At 47.1% G+C, this 20,350-nt stretch overlaps 1 protein-coding gene across 2 annotated transcripts in view; it reads right to left on the bottom strand.

The window, feature by feature from the left end:
- IFTAP (intraflagellar transport associated protein) overlaps positions 1–20,350 on the bottom strand; it is a 250,190-nt gene that overhangs the window by 58,449 nt on the left and 171,391 nt on the right. For both annotated transcript variants that reach the window (XM_086959605.1, XM_086959606.1), the window contains one exon: positions 6,365–6,492. In XM_086959605.1, coding sequence (XP_086815731.1) covers positions 6,365–6,492 — 128 coding nt within the window. The remainder of the gene's footprint in view (positions 1–6,364; positions 6,493–20,350) is intronic.

The raw sequence follows: 20,350 nt of genomic DNA, 5'->3' as shown, positions 1-20,350 counted from the left end.
GGTTTGGCCGGATTATGCAAGGGGCAGCCTTGTGCTCCCCATGCAGTGTCTGGTTTCTTTGAAACCTCCCTACTCCAATCCACTATCTCCTGTCTGGGGTGGTTTGACACCGCCCTGTGACAGGAAACTCTTTGTCCAGGCCTCCTCTGCCGGGTTTCGGTCAGCAGCAGGAGGCCAGACCCGTGTCTGTGGCAGGGGCATCCATTTTGTGGATCTGAGGCTCATTCTAAATCAACCGCGTTTCAGTAAAGTAATATGTCTTCTCCCTCTAGAAGGGTGGAATGCTACCCCCGTCGCCAGAACTGGCGAGGGGGTAGTATTCCAATTCGTATGACACCTTACACGACATGTTTTGATAAAGCCAAACCAAAGTTGCTATATAACCGCGAGGATTATAAGGCGCTTAAGAGTATATGGTATGGCATTATCCCGGATCAGCTTAGGGAGTTGTTCCCGACAGCTGCAGACAGGCTCAGCTCATGCCAGAGCACCATCTCACATAAAACCACGCACTCTGCCTCCAGGATTGATGAGGCCTTCCATAGGAGTGGCTTACAGGCTATATATGTGTCCAGATATAGGTTTAGATATAGGTATACTATATCTAAGCAAGGGGTGATTACACCCACTTGCCCCAGCTGAGTGATCAGCCAGTTGTGTCAATTTAAGAACCAGCCAGGGGTGGCAAAAGCTATGCTTCAGCCCCTGGTAGGCCTTGGTGGCACCTATGCCCTGAGCACCTATAGTGCATGGTACAGGGGCTGACAAGGAGTCCATTTCCAATCTAGTTATGCACCTAGGGTACATGGAATCCATTTTACAGAGAGATCAGATAGCCTGGGGCCCTGATTAGCAGGGAACCAGGCCAACTAAGTCGAAAACCAGCTAAACACAGGGCAAAAAATCTGGGGTAACCATAGTCAGGTAGCCACCTTCCTACACTTGACATGCTAAACTTTGCGTTGCACCTACAGACAGCTGAAGGTGGAGATGTGTGTGGTGTGCAGCTGAGACCGAAATAATGTAGAATGTCTTCTGTGTTCTGACGCACTGTAATGTGTTTGTTACCAGGGAACGCTTCTACTGGCTCCACATGAATACTGAGGAACTCAGTGAAAGGAAAAGGGTAATAGGTCTTCAGACTACATCAGCATGTCAAGTGTTTATAGTTTATTGCGATGGTCAAACAAAAGGTCTGATTTTGAACTGGGTGGTAAAGAAAACGAACACTTGCAATGCATCAGGTATGGCATTTGTGAGAGTTTAAGCTATTGGCATTGTTAATGACAATGCCATTTATTTATCTGGTTTGATAATCAACATATAAATAAAAGGGATTGTCATTTACAATGCCAATAGCGCAAACTCCTGGAAATGCGAGACCAGTTTCATTTCAAAGAAGACGCTGCCATCGTTGCCAGCTGCTTGGAATTATTAACGTATCAAGAGCCAGAATTTACAAAGGACAATGACACAAGCCAATGAAAAATATGGCCAGAGTGGGTGGAGCTACACATCCATACTCAAAAACATGTCTCGCAGAGCAGCGCATTCGCTGTCCGGGCTCGACCTAAACACTACAAGTACAACAGAAGTGCTGGATCTTGAGGAGAATCCTCCAAAGTAATATTCATAAAGAGAATACAATTCCATTAAGGATTCTTTTCATAATTGAGCTGGTAGAACCCTCTATATTGGGAATTTATAGTGGAATGCAGGGAGAGGGTAGGGCACATAAGCACAGGATACTGATGTATCAGGCTTAAACCCCTTTGACAATAGGACAAAATGTAAACTTTTCCATAACTTTTTCAGTGTCAGTACAAGGATCTCCACTCTCCTTCCCAACGTACCTCGCCACCTACCCCGTTCCTTCGGGTGAGTTAAAGTAACAGCTCTTTGCACAGTCTACCTCCTATCATAGCGTTCATCACATCGTCTTTTGCTTTTTAAATGCCAGTCACTGTATGGAACGACCCATTGGGTTAATCATTAAGCCATAATGATCTTAATGATTTTAAACAACTAAACACCAACCCTTCTTCCCATCCAGAAGGATCCTAAGGAGCGCAACGCCATATCATATTCACCTCACAGATCCCTGATCTCCCTTGTCAATTTTTCCATCGCCCGTACCATGGGTAGTTTTGTATTAACATCTTGGATGGAAAGGACTTGACCTCCACATACTGTGCGCCCTCTGGATTCCCCGTCAAGGCCAGGACATTTTCAGGACCTCGGATCAATACTCTGACATTCACCAGTGAATATCAGGGTCGACCTCAGCAGACTATAGTAGCAATCTCAGATGCAAACATGAAAGGAAATGTGGGTTACATAGTTCACAGTTCACATTACATTTACTGCGACAATAGTCTACCGTTGGTGCTATGCACATTTAGGCACTAAATTTATTAAAACTGCAAAGCCAATACCTTCAGTTACCTGCATTTAATTTTTTCACTTCGGGTTATTTTGTTTATTAACGTTACTCTGTTTTACTCATTATGACTGGGGTTGTTATTGCTGAGTGTGACCTGAAATTATTCCCTGAAAAGGGCAGTCACCCCTCCCCAAATAATAATCCAATTTCTTATAGTTTTGATTTGTTCAATTATCTCCAGGCTACCAGAATTGGTGTTGGGAAGTTGAGAAAACAGAATCTTGTAACTTATGTGTCCACATAAGTGCTATCTAAAGTAGCCACTTTTAAAAGCGCGCTGAAATTACGTGATATTGATGTAGCGCACACAGCAGGTTCTGTTTCAATATCTAGATACCCTATGCTTAACTTTGCAAAACTTTCATTGATTAATAAAAGTTCAAATATTTTTACATGTTGAAAGATCAGAAATGGATTTCAGTTAGTGGTATTTTATGATATTGCTTTCTTTATTTAGTAATGTATTTTTTTAATAATCTTACCAAAAGTTACTCATGTTTATTTTGTGCTCTGTGGTGAAAATAATTAAATTGTAACCAGTTGATTTCCACATTTATTTATGTGTCAAATGGTTCCTCATGTTTAGTAGAGGATCCTGAATTAGATGTATTTAACAATACAGAGCAAATACACTGTTCCTACATTTTTATTAGAAATTATAAATCTGTAATTCATTCAGATTACAGAATGTTGAACTGGCGTACATTTGTTGATAGGAAAGAGACATTTTCCCAAAATACTTGCCTCCAAGCCACCTGGGAAAAGACATTTCTGTTGTATGTCTTTCCCATTCACACATAGCTTGCACTGTTGTTAGTTCCCATAGGTTTTGGAAAACACAAGGAAGTAATGAAATGGACAAAACTAATGGAGCTGGCTTCAAAAAACAAAGCTTGTGTTGGACAGAATCTAGCACTGAAAAACTAACATTGTTCTGTGAAAAAGCTAAAGATCTTAGGGGTAATATAGTAAATGCAACATACCACGATTAGGAGACAGTAGTTACATTTATATTAAAAAAAACATTGGCCCTATGTATCCAGTATTTTTTTTCATGTTTAATTGACATTCTCAAAGTGCGATAAAACGAAATATTTATATAACAATTGACCATGTCTAACAGAAATCAATTTTAGGGCAGGTAAAAGAAAGGAGGCAGCGTCCCAGAGTCTGTAGTGCTCCTCAGGGCCCAGTGTGTTGAGTGAGTGTCTGTGTATCCATTATGTTTTCTTTATACTTTTAGATGGAATCCCATTATGGATTGCAAACTCTCATTATTTTTTCATTCTACTGAGCCAAATAGTTGGTGTCTTTCAACCTGTTCTTTACAAGTACAGGGCTACATACCACAGCCGTTGCCATTTTAATCATAACTAATAACAGGTGTCAATATAATCTTATTTAATGTTGCATAATTTAATAAACAGATGAAAGACTGATTCTGGAAAGCAATAGATGTGCATATGTAGAAATTCATATAGGGCACAAAAAGAACATGCTCTTAGGATGGATGGCGCAGAATGAACTTGAGATTATCAGAGTCATCAGGACATTGGGAGTTCAGATGAGTGGGCCAGTGGCACATATGAACTCTGGGCATCAGTCCTCCTAGAAGGGTAGAAAGCAGCGGGAAGAGTGGGTCTGTGCTTCTGTCATAAACAGGCTCAATGCTGATAAATAAAAAGTAATAATGATTAAGCTGAGCAAATAGTTGTTAGTTTTTAAGAGTGAATTGGATAATTATTAATTTAATGATGGATCCAGGGTCAAATTTACTCTTGAGTTTAGAAGATCAATGTGTAAATCTATTTCATGCAAAAGGACATTTTGGACTCATCTGATATTTTGTTGGCGGGGCTATAAAGTACTACATTTTTAGTTCTGGCATTAGCCAAGACCTATTGATTTTACTAGATTAAAATGTTTAATATATTTCCTTGTAGGACCCTTCACATTTTGCTTCCACCCACTACAATATACAGCATTGGGTCAGCCAACTTCAGCCATTGGTTAACTTTACTCTTGAGTGACTGGATTTGCTTTTACTGTAATTGTTTAGGGTTGCCTTTGTTTGGACAGCCTGGTGTGATAGCAGGATGCTTTCGACCAGATGTGAGCACAGGGCACATTCCAGCTTTATCATTTTATATCTCCTGCCAATGCTGGTTCAAATTCCTTTTGAGGTGCCTTCTGCTCATCTGACTGCTGCTTTTTCACCCCATGAGCTATAACTGTAAGCTCACATGGGTGTGCAATCTTTGCAACCCTGTAAGTTTTTTCTTCTTTCTTCACTTCCCTTTTTCTTTCCTTCTTTCTTGAAGGATGGCGGGAGCATGGAATTTTATAAATATCCACATAGTGTTGTCCAGGTCTACCAGCAATAATTAGAAGAGACGGAAATGTAAACTACACCAGCGCATTTTTCGAGTGAACCTTAAACATCTAAATAAGTATGTCTTCAAGACGGATCAAAATCGAACTTTCTATGTTGATCTATGTTCGAACACTGAGAGGTATCCAGCAGGTCTGGAAGGGTTTGAACAAAGACAAAGCTTAGCATTGTTTTATTCTGGGCAGCGCCCAATGAAGCGACATGGCAATAATTAGGACAAATACGAAGGAGTAGGTAGATTGTGTGCATGGACAAGTGGAAATACTTTCATACATAACTCTGAATCACCAAATAATAGAACGTGTTTGATCTTGCCTTATTAAGCTCTTCATCAAGAGACGAATTACAACTGATCAAGGCCAGAATGGTTATTTAATTATTCCTGCCAGTAGTGTGCCATAGAATCCTTAATGTTGTTTAAATACTACAAAGGAGTGACCAAACTCAAGGCCCGATTTATAGTTCGGTGGACGGGAACTTTCTGTGCCGAGGTGAGGGAATATAGTACTCCGTCACCCTGAGGGAGTATCCATCCGCCAAACACAGAGCTGATCGCTGGCCCAGTGGACTTCACTTGCATTTAAAGCAACTGCCGTCACGCCGGTAGCTGTAAATACATTGAAAGTTTTATTGGACGCCCCCATCAACATGACAGAGTCATCAAACATTTTTTTTACTTTAAAAAGGAAATCCCAAAGTTGTATTATCAATTTGAAAATACAAAAAAATGACCTCCCTGGCAATGGGAGATTCCTCCCATGGAATTGGATCCTTCTGCAGTTTTCATTGCATATTGCCGCCATTTTTTATCTGCTGGACACAGATAAGGAAAATAGGCTGGGTGAACACATGGCCAAGCCTCTGACTGCCCTTACTATGTCGGGCTGTCGGGTGGTGTACGTAGGAAGCGCAGATCGAATAGTCTCCGCAATCTACATGCCGGGGTTTTGTTCGACTCTAAAAGAGTCAAGTTGAATTTCGCCTTGAAGAGAGAGAACGTTGCCGCTGTTGTGACTGAGTACCCTCTTCGCCAAAGTCTAATTCTGGCCTTCAATTAAAAGAGTGTATTTAAATATTAATGAGGAATAGGCTTGATTGAACAGTAGAGAAAATGAACTAAACCTATTTTTGCAAGAATTTAGGGCTAAAATATGAAACTGAAAATAGAACCGGATTGCCATTTGTAGATATAAATTTGTATCTGATTCATTAAACTGTCAAAGTTGTATTGTCCTGCTACAAATGGTTTACTCATGCAATGAAAATATTTTTAAAGTAAAAGAGACAATTTAGAGATATAGTTCCTCACAAATAAAAATCTCTTTCTGCGGTACACGAATCCATGTGGCATTCTTCTAAAAAAATAGGCTAACAGCAGACCTACAGTGCGGTACATGTAATGTAACTATTGTTTCTTTTTTAATTGTAATCTCAAAAGAAAGAGAAGATTGTACAGAAAGGCGGGCATTGACAGCTGGAGGTCAGTTTCAGATGCATACAGTTATACTGGTCAATGAAGTGATTGTCACCTCTTCTGTCTTTTGGTTGCATCGATGGGTCTCTGGCAATGTTCTTAGCTGCAGCTGAGTTCGCCTGGTGATGGATGGAACATAGCACGTCACTTCATCCTCTGCTTCTCCTGGCAGCAGCTCTGGTCCTGCAAAACCCAACATTCAGTGATCCTGCTTGATTTGTAGGTCTTGCTGGAGACAGCTTTAATCGTCTGCCACTTAAAATTTACTTGCATGTTTCACTATACTAATTCAACACTAATCCTCTATGGGTCCCGGAGAAGCGTGCTACTCGTCAAAAAGCACTTTGACGCCTCAGAAGGGGTAGTAAGCGCGATACAAATGCAATTACAATACAATACAATGGTAAAAAAAGAGCATAAGGAGCAAGGGCTTCCATGCTGATTTGGGTTCCCAGGCCTACTGGGTTTGACAGAGTTTTGGTGGCTTCCCTTTTACTTAGCATGATATTCAGAGCAAGTGAAAGAGGCTGGGGAGATGCTTTGGGGCAGCAACTTGTCCCCTAGTTGGCAGCTCTAATGAATGGCACCTATTTAAGACAAAGAACATCGGTCCGCTCCCCCCAGGGTGGGATGTGGTACATTTGTGGGCATCTTCCACGTGAGAGAGATGACAAGCAAAGGCAGTGTTGTCCCACATCCTGCACCTTCTTCTATACACACAAATAAAGACCCACTTGTAAGAGGCAACATTAAACCTGCTTTAAGAGCTCCCAACCAAGGTAGCTAGAGGAACACTTTTCAGAGGCAGGGAGTGGTATATGAAGGTGCAGGGCAGCCAGTAGTAAGGTGATAACAAGATGAGGTGTATACACAAGCTGGGAGTCTCAAGGTACAGGTCAAGGAGATATGAAGGAAGCCCCGGGGGGGGGGGGCAGCATTCTTGCTGCTCAGCCCACACACTCCAGCTGACACTCACTCATCAGCATCCTAATTACACCGCACTCACACTGGCCGAGCAGCAGAAGGCACAACAGTAATGGGAGAATGCATGGCAAAGATGCCACACAGGGCATACAGCGGTTCTTTTCTCTGCCCGTTCTTCTGTGTCTGTGGGTTCCCCCTCCAGTTCTATACATTCAGCAGCTGTGCTGCTTATGTGGTCACACCCATGACCTGATGTGAGTCTCTCCTAGTGACCCATGTGACGTTAATCAGGATAACTGCGTCATCACGTTCTTCACAGGCCTCTGCTATACCTCATGCACCTTGAACTAAAGTCTCCTCTTTCAGTGGCAGAAACATGTAAACAAACGACCTCCGTCCCCATTAGGGCTGGGCCGGCCTTGAAGTAGTAACTAATACTTTTCTTCATTCAGAAAGATGACAGAAACTACGGCCACCCAACTCTGAGGAGTTTCCACAGAGCGCTGAATAAAATACCCGGTCTAAGCATTGCCAGCCAATAACGAATACAACCTCTACGTTCATTCGTGAGTTTAGGTACTCAGACCATCCATCATGTTGGCATCCCGTCACTCTTCCTTCTGCGCGTGGATACTCACTCATTAGCAATTAGCACAGGACTCACTCGGACGTTAACTCACTCATCCTCAACACCACGAGACCACAAACACACACATCAGTGTCAAGGCACGCTCAGTCGTAAACCACAAACATTTAGCTTTTTTTGTCTCGTGCTGGGTGCATTTATTGTGAATTTGAAAGAGGACAGACTAGAAAGAGAGGAAACGGAATCTTTATTAGTATCAAATGACGGATCGCTCACAAATGTCCGCACCTCCGTATTAGCGCAGTCTGTGATTTGACTTGCAAATAGATATGGCTGGTCTTGTAAGATTGTAAGAATGCCGCCGCAGGGACCTTCTCCCGAGTCCAAATCATCAGGTGTCCTCCCAAGTAATTTTCACATTCCCGTGCACAGCCATACCTACTTCTCTCCTCCCCATCCACCCACCGCCACAACCTTCAAACTATCCCAAAAACCTGCTTTGCCGAGCTAGGACCTTTCTCTCACTCTGTGTGTTTGCCGCCCCTTTTCTTAGCGGGCCTGCTCAGAAGCCCCTCTCCCTTAAGACAGTGATAGCTTTGCCCAGTACAGGACACTGGCAGCAATAAGTGCTGGTATTACTCTTTAAAGGAGGGTCTTATGAACTGCCAGTACTGCTCACTACAGGAAGGAACTCCCACTATGAAGTGCCAGTACTGTTCATTACAGGAAGCGCTCCCGCTGCGAAGTGCCAGTACTGTTCACTACAGGAAGGAACTCCCACTATGAAGTGCCAGTACTGTTCATTACAGGAAGCGCTCCCGCTGCGAAGTGCCAGTACTGTTCACTACAGGAAGGAACTCCCACTATGAAGTGCCAGTACTGTTCCTTACGGGTAGCGCTCCCGCTGCGAAGTGCCAGTACTGTTCACTAAACGAAGGAACTCCCACTATGAAGTGCCAGTACTGTTCCTTACGGGTAGCGCTCCCGCTGCGAAGTGCCAGTACTGTTCACTACAGGAAGGAACTCCCACTATGAAGTGCCAGTACTGTTCATTACAGGAAGCGCTCCCGCTGCAAAGTGCCAGTACTCTTCACTACAGGAAGGAACTCCCACTATAAAGTGCCAGTACTGTTCATTACAGGAAGCGCTCCCTCTGCGAAGTGCCAGTACTGTTCACTACAGGAAGGAACTCCCACTATGAAGTGCCAGTACTGTTCCTTACGGGTAGCGCTCCCGCTGCGAAGTGCCAGTACTGTTCACTACAGGAAGGAACTCCCACTATGAAGTGCCAGTACTGTTCCTTACGGGTAGCGCTCCCGCTGCGAAGTGCCAGTACTGTTCACTACAGGAAGGAACTCCCACTATGAAGTGCCAGTACTGTTCATTACAGGAAGCGCTCCCGCTGCAAAGTGCCAGTACTCTTCACTACAGGAAGGAACTCCCACTATAAAGTGCCAGTACTGTTCATTACAGGAAGCGCTCCCGTTGCGAAGTGCCAGTACTGTTCACTACAGGAAGGAACTCCCACTATGAAGTGCCAGTACTGTTCCTTACGGGTAGCGCTCCCGCTGCGAAGTGCCAGTACTGTTCACTACAGGAAGGAACTCCCACTATGAAGTGCCAGTACTGTTCCTTACGGGTAGGGCTCCCGCTGCGAAGTGCCAGTACTGTTCACTACAGGAAGGAACTCCCACTATGAAGTGCCAGTACTGTTGAATACAGGAAGCGCTCCCGCTGCAAAGTGCCAGTACTCTTCACTACAGGAAGGAACTCCCACTATAAAGTGCCAGTACTGTTCATTACAGGAAGCGCTCCCGCTGCGAAGTGCCAGTACTGTTCACTACAGGAAGGAACTCCCACTATGAAGTGCCAGTACTGTTCCTTACGGGTAGCGCTCCCGCTGCGAAGTGCCAGTACTGTTCACTACAGGAAGGAACTCCCACTATGAAGTGCCAGTACTGTTGAATACAGGAAGCGCTCCCGCTGCAAAGTGCCAGTACTCTTCACTACAGGAAGGAACTCCCACTATAAAGTGCCAGTACTGTTCATTACAGGAAGCGCTCCCGCTGCGAAGTGCCAGTACTGTTCACTACAGGAAGGAACTCCCACTATGAAGTGCCAGTACTGTTCCTTACGGGTAGCACTCCCGCTGTGAAGGGCCAGTACTGTTCACTACAGGAAGGAACTCCCACTATGAAGTGCCAGTACTGTTCCTTACGGGTAGCGCTCCCGCTGCGAAGTGCCAGTACTGTTCACTACAGGAAGGAACTCCCACTATGAAGTGCCAGTACTGTTGAATACAGGAAGCGCTCCCGCTGCAAAGTGCCAGTCCTCTTCACTACAGGAAGGAACTCCCACTATAAAGTGCCAGTACTGTTCATTACAGGAAGCGCTCCCGCTGCGAAGTGCCAGTACTGTTCACTACAGGAAGGAACTCCCACTATGAAGTGCCAGTACTGTTCCTTACGGGTAGCGCTCCCGCTGCGAAGTGCCAGTACTGTTCACTACAGGAAGGAACTCCCACTATGAAGTGCCAGTACTGTTGAATACAGGAAGCGCTCCCGCTGCAAAGTGCCAGTACTCTTCACTACAGGAAGGAACTCCCACTATAAAGTGCCAGTACTGTTCATTACAGGAAGCGCTCCCGCTGCGAAGTGCCAGTACTGTTCACTACAGGAAGGAACTCCCACTACGAAGTGCCAGTACTGTTCCTTACAGGAAGCGCTCCCGAATACACAGTGGGAATATCATCCTTTACTAAGCAGTACCAGCAATTTACAGTGGGGATGACTTACTTTAATAGCACCGGCACTTCTCAATGGGAAGTTCTTCCTTTTGTAGGCAGTGCCAGCACTTTTTAGTGTAAATGACTCGCTTTAATAGTACCAATACACTACAATGGGAATATCTTCCTTTCATGAGAAGTAACAGCACTTTACAGTGGGAATGGCTTTAATTGTATCGGTTCTTCATAGTGGAAATACTTTATTTTAATAGACACTAACAGTACTTCTCAGTAAGCATGCTTTACTTTACGAGTACAGCACTTCATAGTGAGAATGCCTGCCTCGATGAACAGTACCAGCACTTTACAATCCGAATCTCTTCTTTTAATAAACAGTACCCCCACTTTACATTGGGAGTGCCTTCTGTTAATAAACATTATCTGCACTTCATAGTGGCAATGTCTTACTTTATTGAACAGTACCAGTAATTTGCATAGGAGTGCGTCCTGTAATGTACATTACCGGCACTTCACAGTAGGAGTTCCTTCCTATGATGGACAGTACCGGCACGTCACAGCGGGAGTGCTTCCTGTAATGAACAGTACTGGCACTTCACAGTGGGAGTTCCTTCTTGTAATGAACAGTATTGGTACCTAACAGCGGGAGCGCTTCCTGTAATGTACAGTACTGGCACTTCATAGTTGGAGTTCCTTCCTGTAGTGAACAGTACTGGCACTTCGCAGCGGGAGCGCTTCCTGTAATGAATAGTACTCGCACTTCACAGCAGGAGTTCCTTACTTTAATAAACAGTACTGGCTATTCACAGCGGGAGCGCTTCCTGTAATGAACAGTACTGGTACTTCATAGTGGGAGTTCCTTCCTGAAGTGAACAGTACTGGCACTTCGCAGCGGGAGCGCTTCCTGTAATGAACAGTACTGGCACTTCGTAGTGGGAGTTCCTTCCTGTAGTGCACAGTACTGGCACTTCGCAGCGGGAGCGCTTCCTGTAATGAATAGTACTCGCACTTCACAGCAGGAGTTCCTTACTTTAATAAACAGTACTGGCTATTCACAGCGGGAGCGCTTCCTGTAATGAACAGTACTGGTACTTCATAGTGGGAGTTCCTTCCTGAAGTGAACAGTACTGGCACTTCGCAGCGGGAGCGCTTCCTGTAATGAACAGTACTGGCACTTCGTAGTGGGAGTTCCTTCCTGTAGTGCACAGTACTGGCACTTCGCAGCGGTAGCGCTTCCTGTGATGAACAGTACTGGCACTTCATAGTGGGAGTTCCTTCCTGTAGTGAACAGTACTGGCACTTAGCAGCGGGAGCGCTTCCTGTAATGAACAGTACTGGCACTTCATAGTGGAAGTTCCTTCCTGTAGTGCACAGTACTGGCACTTCGCAGCGGGAGCGCTTCCTGTAATGAACAGTACTGGCACTTCATAGTGGGAGTTCCTTCCTGTAGTGAAGAGTACTGGCACTTCGCAGCGGGAGCGCTTCCTGTATTCAAAGCATTTGCTACCGCTGCACTTAGCAGAACCTTGCCCTTTCCTTTAACCCATCGCCATTCATACAATCTATTCACCCACTTACCGATACGTTTCTGGCATCTGGCCTCAAACTTCACGCTCACCTGTTCTTCTACCTGTGCATCTATTTAAACCTCTCACTTGTGCGTGAACATTACAACACTCCCTTTCTCTTCCGATGTACTCCAGTCACCTGACCCTCTTCCGTGGGTGCCATCTTAGAGTGGGTAAACATGTATGAAAACCTACACTCTGTATATCTTTTCCGTGGGCGCCATTTTCGAGTAGGAAGACATACCAATATTGTATACAAATCTCAACTCTATAGGTAATACTCCAGATCAAAGGTAACCATATTTTATGTTATTTTAATTGTAACTTATATAGAGCATAATCACCTGCAGGTCTCATAGCGCTTGTAGAGAAATCTCAGATAGCCACCGGAATCCCAGGAACATGCAGACCAGCAAATTATACTGTAACCAGGGCTTCCCTAAACAAATAGGTCTTAAGACTTTTCCTAAAGGAAAGAAGAGCAGAGTCCTTCCGAAGGGTCTCTGGTAATTCATTCCAGATTCGAGGGATTGAAACCAAAAATGCTCGGTCCGCTTTCGATGCCAATTTAACTCTTGGAAGGGCCAAAAAGCCTGCTGTGGATGATCGCAATGTGCGTTCCGGAACATAGTTCAACAGACACTCCTTGATATAGCCCTGGGCTTGGCCATAAATTGCTTTATGGGCAATACAGAGGCCCTTAAAGTTGGCTCTCTGTTTGACAGGGAGCCAATGTAACCTGTTCAGGAAAGGGGTGGCATGCACATGTCTAGGAAGCCTAAAAATTAGCCTGGCTGCATCGTTCATGATCACCTGCAACTTGCTGATTAATTTTTCAGGGAGGCCAATGTACAAAGCATTGCCCTAGTACAATCAGGACACAATTGTGGCAGATACGATCATTTTTTTGAGTGGTAGCTGAAAGCAGGAGGGCCAACTTCAGCAACTGTCCCATTAGACCTAGGCAGGTGCCAGCCACGAGGACACTTGATTGGTCAAGGAGAGGTTGGCATCTATCTTAATGCCCAGACTTTTAACGACATGTGCTGGCCTCGGGGTGATGGCAAGCTCCTGCGGCCAAAAAAGGTCTCTTCAGGGGTGTAGTGTCCTACTACAATCATACACACGGACACGTGTAGATTTATTTAACTCTTTATTCTTACGTCTGTGTCGTTCCCCGTCCCTACTCTAACTGGCCCTTTCCTGTCCTGTCCCCACCTCTTCCCCTCTGCCCACCTAGCTCCGCCCACCCCAGCTACAGGACTGCTGACTCCGTTACATCTCCCCCTTTCTTAACAAAATAACAATAGGAATAGAAATTAGTCCATTTCTACGATCAGTCTCTTCGGAGGCTGCACATGACGTCGAGGTCTTGCCGATGCGGACACAATGTTCTCAGCTACTGGTTCTCGTGCCAATGAGGGTTCAGTGACAATGTTCTCAGCTACTGGTTCTCGTGCCAATGAGGGTTCAGTGTTGGGTGCACCGGACTCCGGGTTGTCTTGACCCTCAGGTGTGGGGGCTGTGGGTAGGCAGTCATGGTCTTCAGGAAGGCATTTCTTGAAGTGGGATGCATTGCGGGTGACTCGCCGACTTTCTGATTCTGCGGTCACCATGGTGCCCTTTTGTTGTACAATTGTGCGAGGCTCATCCTTGAAGCGACAGTCAGTCTTTTGGCGCTGTTCTTGCTTGACAAGGACTTTGTCGCCTTCTTTGAGGGAGGGTGACCGGGCCCTCCGCTTGTGGTCAGCATATCCTTTCATCTTCTCTTTGCGGCTCTGATCAGTTGCGACCATGTCTCTGAGTTGCTGATCCGAGAGAGGCTTCTTCAGTGCTCCGTCCCATGTTGGGATCCGGTTTCTCATTGTCCTCCCAAGCATGAGGGTGGCAGGGCACTGGCCTGTCGTGGAGTGTGGAGTGGTCATATAAGCGCAGAGGACTTCGTTCAGTGCTGACTGCAGGTCTTTTCTCTCGGCCGTGGCTTGCTGGAAGGTTCTCTTGATGGTGGACATGAACCTTTCTACGGTGCCGTTGGCTTGTGGCCAGAGTGGTGTGATCTTGCGGTGCTGGAAGTCCATTTGTTTCGCGAAGTCGTTGAATTCGTGCCCGTTAAATGGGGGCCCGTTGTCCGTTTTGATGACTTTGGGGACGCCCCAGGTCGTGAAGACTTCCCCAAGTACCTTGAGGGTGCAGGTGGCACTAGTGGATGATACGAACTGGGCCACTGGGAATCTGGAGTACTCATCCATGATGACAATTATGTATTTCCCTGATTGTAGGGGTCCATAAAAGTCCATGGCAACTTCCTGCCACACCCCATCGGGTAACGGGGTCATCTGTAGGGGTGCGGGCGGGTTGCCGTGGCTGGTCAGTTGACACGGGTGACAGTCTTTCAAAGTGTCTTCGACCATCTGGTCGAGGGCCGGAAACCAGACACGCTCTCTCAGTGCTCTTTTGGTGGACACGACCCCTCGATGGCCTTCGTGAGCTAGGTCGATTACTCCTTGTCTCAGGGTTGCCGGAATGACTAATCTGTGGTCTCCCAGGAGGAGGCCATCATCGGTTACTGAGAGTTCGTCAGAGACATGCCGGAAGACTTGGAGTTCTTTCTTGGTGGCGGAATCCTCTTCTTCTTCCTGTGGGTGGTACCTCCACCTGTTGGATTGTATGCGCTTCAGTACGGTCTGTAAGGTGGTGTCTTGGTTGGTTGCTTCCCTGATGGTGTGCATGGGGATGGCTGGTGGACGAGCATGACTGGTCACAAAGTGGATGTATTCTTCCGCGATGGATGGAGCCGTCTCTGCGGATTCTCGGGGGTGGCGGGACATGTAATCGGCTGGATTCTCCCCCTTCCCCGGTTTGTGAATAATTGTGAACGTGTTTTCCTGTAGTCGCAGGCCCCACCTTTCAATCCTGGGGGACATCTTGCACTTGGGATTGCCATAGATCGTGACGAGCGCCTGGTGGTCAGTAATGAGTGTGAAATGTTTCCCATATACGAAGATGTGGAAGTGTTTGCATGCCCACACGACGGCCAGGCTCTCTTTCTCAGGCTGGGAATATTTCTTTTCTGGGTCTGTGAGGCTCCGACTGGCGTAGGCGATGATCCGCCGCTGTTCTGATTCGTCGTCGTACTGAGCCAGGATCGCTCCCAAGCCCACTGGGCTGGCGTCTACGGTGATCTCTGTTTTCCTCCAGGGACTGAAGTACGAGAGGCAGTCGGACGATTCCACGGCGTGTTTAATGTCTCTGAAGGCACGCTCGCATTCCGGGGTCCAATCAAAAGGCTGGCCAGCCTTTGTGAGGAGCCTCAGTGGGTGGCTTACTGTGGCATAGTCACGAATGTAGCGGGCGCAGTAGCTCGCCATTCCAAGAAAGGAGCGCAGATCATTGACGTCGGCCGGACTCTTGGTGTTGTTGAGCATGGCGATCTTGTCGGGGTCTGGTTTCATGCCATTGGACGAAAAGATGTGACCGAAGAATTTCAAGGTTGATTGATGAAATTCGCATTTACTTTTGTTGAGAGTCAAGTTTGTGTCCATTAGGGCATGGCAGACGCGGTCAAGGGCGATGTCGTGCTCTCGCATGTCCGATCCGTACACTAAGATGTCGTCGCTGTAGTTGAGGGAGTTCGGTATGTGTTGGATAACCAGACGTATCGCCTCTTGGAAAATTTCAGCGGCCGATGAGACGCCAAAGCTGAGCCGTTTGTAGCGGAATAGACCAAGGTGCATGGCGAAGGTGGTGATGGAACGAGAGCTATCGTCCAGTTCGAGCAGATGGTAGCCCTTGTTAAGGTCCAGTTTAGAAAACACTGTAGCCCCATTGAGTGCCGTGATCATGTCGCTCAAATGTGGGCCGGGGTGTCTCTCCCTTTCGATAGCCGTGTTCGGCAGGCGCATGTCCACACAGAGACGGATTTTGTCGGGGGTCCCTTTTTTGGGGACAATGACCACTGGGGACACCCAGGGAGAGGGCCCCTCGGTGCGTTCGATGATGTCAGGATCCAAGAGGTCCTGCAGTTCGTTTTCAACTGCGGATTGCAGGTGAAAAGGCACTCGTCGAGGATGTTGGGCTACCGGCTTGATTCGTTCATTGATGTGCAGACGAACTTGCCGGCCTTTAAGTTTGCCTAGGCCCTGGAATAGTGATGGAAATTTCATAGCATAGTTCGAACTGTCATTCACATTGAAAAGGATATGCACCAGGCGCAGGCGTTCAGCAGTGGGGAGGCTCAACAGACAGTCGGCATCAGGCCCTTTAATGACGTGGATGACTGCCGGGACAGAGATGTCGCCATGCGTGAGGGTGGTGTCGAATTTGCCCAGGCACGGGAGTGGTTTCCTCGACATCCAGGTGTACACACGGACAGGTGCAAAACGCAGGCGAGGTTTTGGAACCATGCGTTCATGCTCGGCAACTGAGATGTAGTTGAGCAACTCGCCACTGTCCATCACGAATTTCGCTGCGTGATTGCCCACCATGATGTTGAGATGTGGGTAGCGTTTGAGCTGATCGTTATCAGCGATGTTGATGTACTCTGTAGTGTATGAAGACCGCCTGGATGAGGAAGATCTTGACTCTCTTGATGGCGAACGACGGTCCCATTTGGAGCGTCTAGACTCGTGGCTGGAGTGAGAAGATGCTGGAGATCGAGCAGGTTCATCCTGAACGGCTCTGACATGGTAACGTTTGGTTTCAGATCTCGAGGGCCTCTGCTGGCTGGCTCGTCTGTCGTTGTCACTGCGTTTTTCTCTGTGGTAGTCGCTGCACATGGCCTCAAAGTGATTGGACCGTCCACATTTTCTGCAGCGTTGGCCCATGGCGGGGCAAGAGTCGATGTGAGGGTAGTCGTACCCGCACCTGAAGCACTGCCTCGTGCGCTCGGGTCGGCGATCTCTCCTCTCGGGTTCTTTCGTTCTGTGGTCCGGGCGACGTCTGGGTGAAAATCTGGATCGGCGTGACCTGTCACGCGGGTTGCCACGATGGTCCTGTCTTCCATGTCGTCGGTCAGAGACACGGTTGGCATGTTCGTGGCTAGTACTGGGTCTGATCTCGATGTCCGCCGCGTTTTCTTCGGCCTGGTCATACAGCCGGGAATTTTCTTCAATCTCTGCGAGTTCTTGCGGTTTTCTTAGCAGTCGTCGTCTCAGCGACTCCGAGTGACATCCAGAGATTATTTGGGACTTGATGGCCGCATCGGGCGAGAAATTTGTAAAGTCACAGTATTGGGACTGACGTCGCAGTCGATGTATGAAGGAATTCAGTGGCTCTTCTTTGCCCTGGCGCTGTTGGTGGAACTTGTGTCGCTCGTAATCGACATTCCTTTTGTGCAAAAAACGGTTATTCAACACGTCTCTCACTTTGACATAGGTGTCGCCGTCATCAGTTGGGATCTCTCGTACTATCTTGCTGATCTCGCGCCCTCCTAGGTTGCGAAGGGCTATTATCTTGTCTTTGTCCGGCTCAATTTTGGACCCTTCAATATAGTCCTCAAAGTCCTCTAGCCATTCTTGCCATTTCAGGCCCATGCTACTTCCTGTTGTGACTGTTAGTGGCTCCGGTGCTCGCAGGTGTGTGCCTCCCTTGACTTCCTTTTGCGCGGGAGCATTTTGCGCGGGAGGGTTGGACATCTTGGCGGTGGGCCTTCAGTGCTTGTATCTGACTCTTGTTTCAGTGACTGGTGTTTATTTCCACAATTGTTCACTTCAGCCACCAATGCTTGTTTATTTCTTGCTGCCGGCGTTTACTCAGTAAGGTTTGCTGGGCTATCTGGTCACAGTTCATCAACTTGTGCTGCCAGTGCTTGTTTTTGGTTCTCGCCTGACTCAAAGATGGCCGCCGCCCACTCAAGTAGGGTTCGTCTTCCAGGCTGCCTGACCTTAAGATGGCCACCCCCTCTGCAGCACACGAGGTCTCTTCCCTCTTTTCAGGCACACACTCTCTGGGCCACTGAACTCACGGTTGCTGGCTTCTGCTGTTCGAGCAGGGTTGAGGTGAGTTTCTGCTGCTCGGCCTGCTGCTCGGCTTGGCCCTCTGGTCTCGTTTGCCACGCGTCAGGTGACAAAGCTTCGTTTTCCCGCCGGCGTCGGTGCCGGCTGCGGGGCACTTCGCCTCTCGCTTGTGGGGTTCTTTTCTTGCTCTCGCTGGGCTGCAGGAGGCACTGGGGCAGCGTCGGGGTGGACTCCCGACTCTCACTTCGCTTTCGCGCTTATGGGTTCCGCGCGTCCAGCGCGACCAGCGCTTTCCTTCTTGGCACTTAGGCGCTTTCACGCTGCTCTCTTTCTTTCTCGGCTCTTTCCCGCTTCCGAGCGGCCGCCGGTCACTCCTGGGGGGCCTCACCTTCGGCGCCGCAGGATCACTTGCGCAGCGGAGCTCTGGACGCTCCACGCTGCGGGACGGGGTGTACTCGAGTGGGTTCTGCTTCTCTGATCCCACCCTCGTCGCCAGTTGTAGTGTCCTACTACAATCATACACACGGACATGTGTAGATTTATTTAACTCTTTATTCTTACGTCTGTGTCGTTCCCCGTCCCTACTCTAACTGGCCCTTTCCTGTCCTGTCCCCACCTCTTCCCCTCTGCCCACATAGCTCCGCCCACCCCAGCTACTGGACTGCTGACTACGTTACAAGGGGTTCCCCTTAGGGGAGATTACAAGGATCTCAGTCTTGTCCGGGTTAACCTTTAGTAAATTGGCTGTCATCCAATTCACCGGTTATCCGATAATGTTCTGAGCGCTAGACTGAGCTTGCGGGGAGTTATTAATTTGCAGAATAAGTTGGGTGTCATCTGCATAATTAAATATTTGACAGTGCATAGCGGTTAGTGCTGCCACTAATGGTTGCAGATACACGCCGAAGAGGAGACACAACGGAGCCCTAAGGAACTCCACAGGTAAGGTCACCCCTTTTTAATATTTGGTCACCCAGTTGGATCCTCTGGGACCTTCCTGACAGAAAGGACTTGATCCACTGAAGTGCCAGCCCGCCGATGCCCAAGTTAGCAATTCTCAGCTGGAGTTGTGCATGGTTGACCGTGTCGAACGCTGCCAACAGATCTAACAGAATCAGCGCGATCATGTCTTTATTATCAGCTCTAATTCTGAGCTCATCGAGCACGGCCACCATCACAAGTTCAGTGCTGTGATGGGCCCTGAAGCCAGACTGCCTCCCTTGGAGTAGATTATGTTCCTCAATAATGGATGACAATATTGTGAGGACATGTTGCTCCATAATCTTTGCCATAAAGGGAAGCTGGGAGATGGGTCTATAGTTTTTAAGGTTGGTCACATCTGCCCCTGGCTTTTTCAGTAGAGGGGTGACTCTGGCTTCCATCACACTAATGGGCAAATAGCCTGTCTCCAAGGACTGGTTGAGTAGTGAAAGAATCATACTTTCTAGCCCAGGAAGGGCTATACGAAAAATCCCTGGTGGACAGGGGTCAGTGTGGAAGCCTGATTAAACCCTATTCATCAGACAGGATACCCAGGCTAGATTTAGGTTAGGAAAGGTTGTGAGCCTCACATCTGGATTACAGAAAGTAAATGTATACTTCTTTCTCTGTGGTTAAACTCTCTACACTCTCTTTGAGCGGGAAATCATATTAATGTGTGAAAATAAAAAAAACAGCTTAGGATCTATGTGTATAATGCTCTCAATTAATTGCGCTCTCTACTAATTCCTGAATCATCTCCGATTGTTATTTACTAAACCTCATCATTTTCAAAGGATACATTGTGTATTATATGTCCCACTCCTTACAAAATGTCAGAGCCAGAACTTCAAGGATGACACCACTGTTTTTCCCCAGAGAGAGGAAAGTGATAATCCAATAGGTATATGCACCCTGTGTTTTAACAAGATAGAATAATGTTATCCTATGGAGCTTATCAGAAAAGGACTACAGACACAGTACAACCTAAGTGTGTCCCCCCACTTTGTTCCATTCAATAACATCATTCAAGCCCCCGTTGGTCCACACCTTCCTGAAATATCCAACGTGCCTCCTTGGTGGCCAATCTGCTTTCATTATATGTGTCCCCCATCACTCTTTCCAGTACGACCCATCTGATATCTTTGCGACTATATTTCCGATCGTGGAAATGACCCACTAATCATGTAATCAGCTTCCCGGCCATTTGCGTGCTCAGTTGTTCTTGGATTCTTATCTTAATCTTACATGATGTCAATCCAATATAGTGTGGCATGCAGGAGCATGT

The sequence above is a fragment of the Lissotriton vulgaris genome, chromosome 2_2 (assembly GCF_964263255.1).
Source record: "Lissotriton vulgaris chromosome 2_2, aLisVul1.2, whole genome shotgun sequence".
Classification (NCBI taxonomy): Eukaryota; Metazoa; Chordata; class Amphibia; order Caudata; family Salamandridae; genus Lissotriton; species Lissotriton vulgaris.
This window is presented reverse-complemented; position numbering and strand designations above follow the sequence as displayed.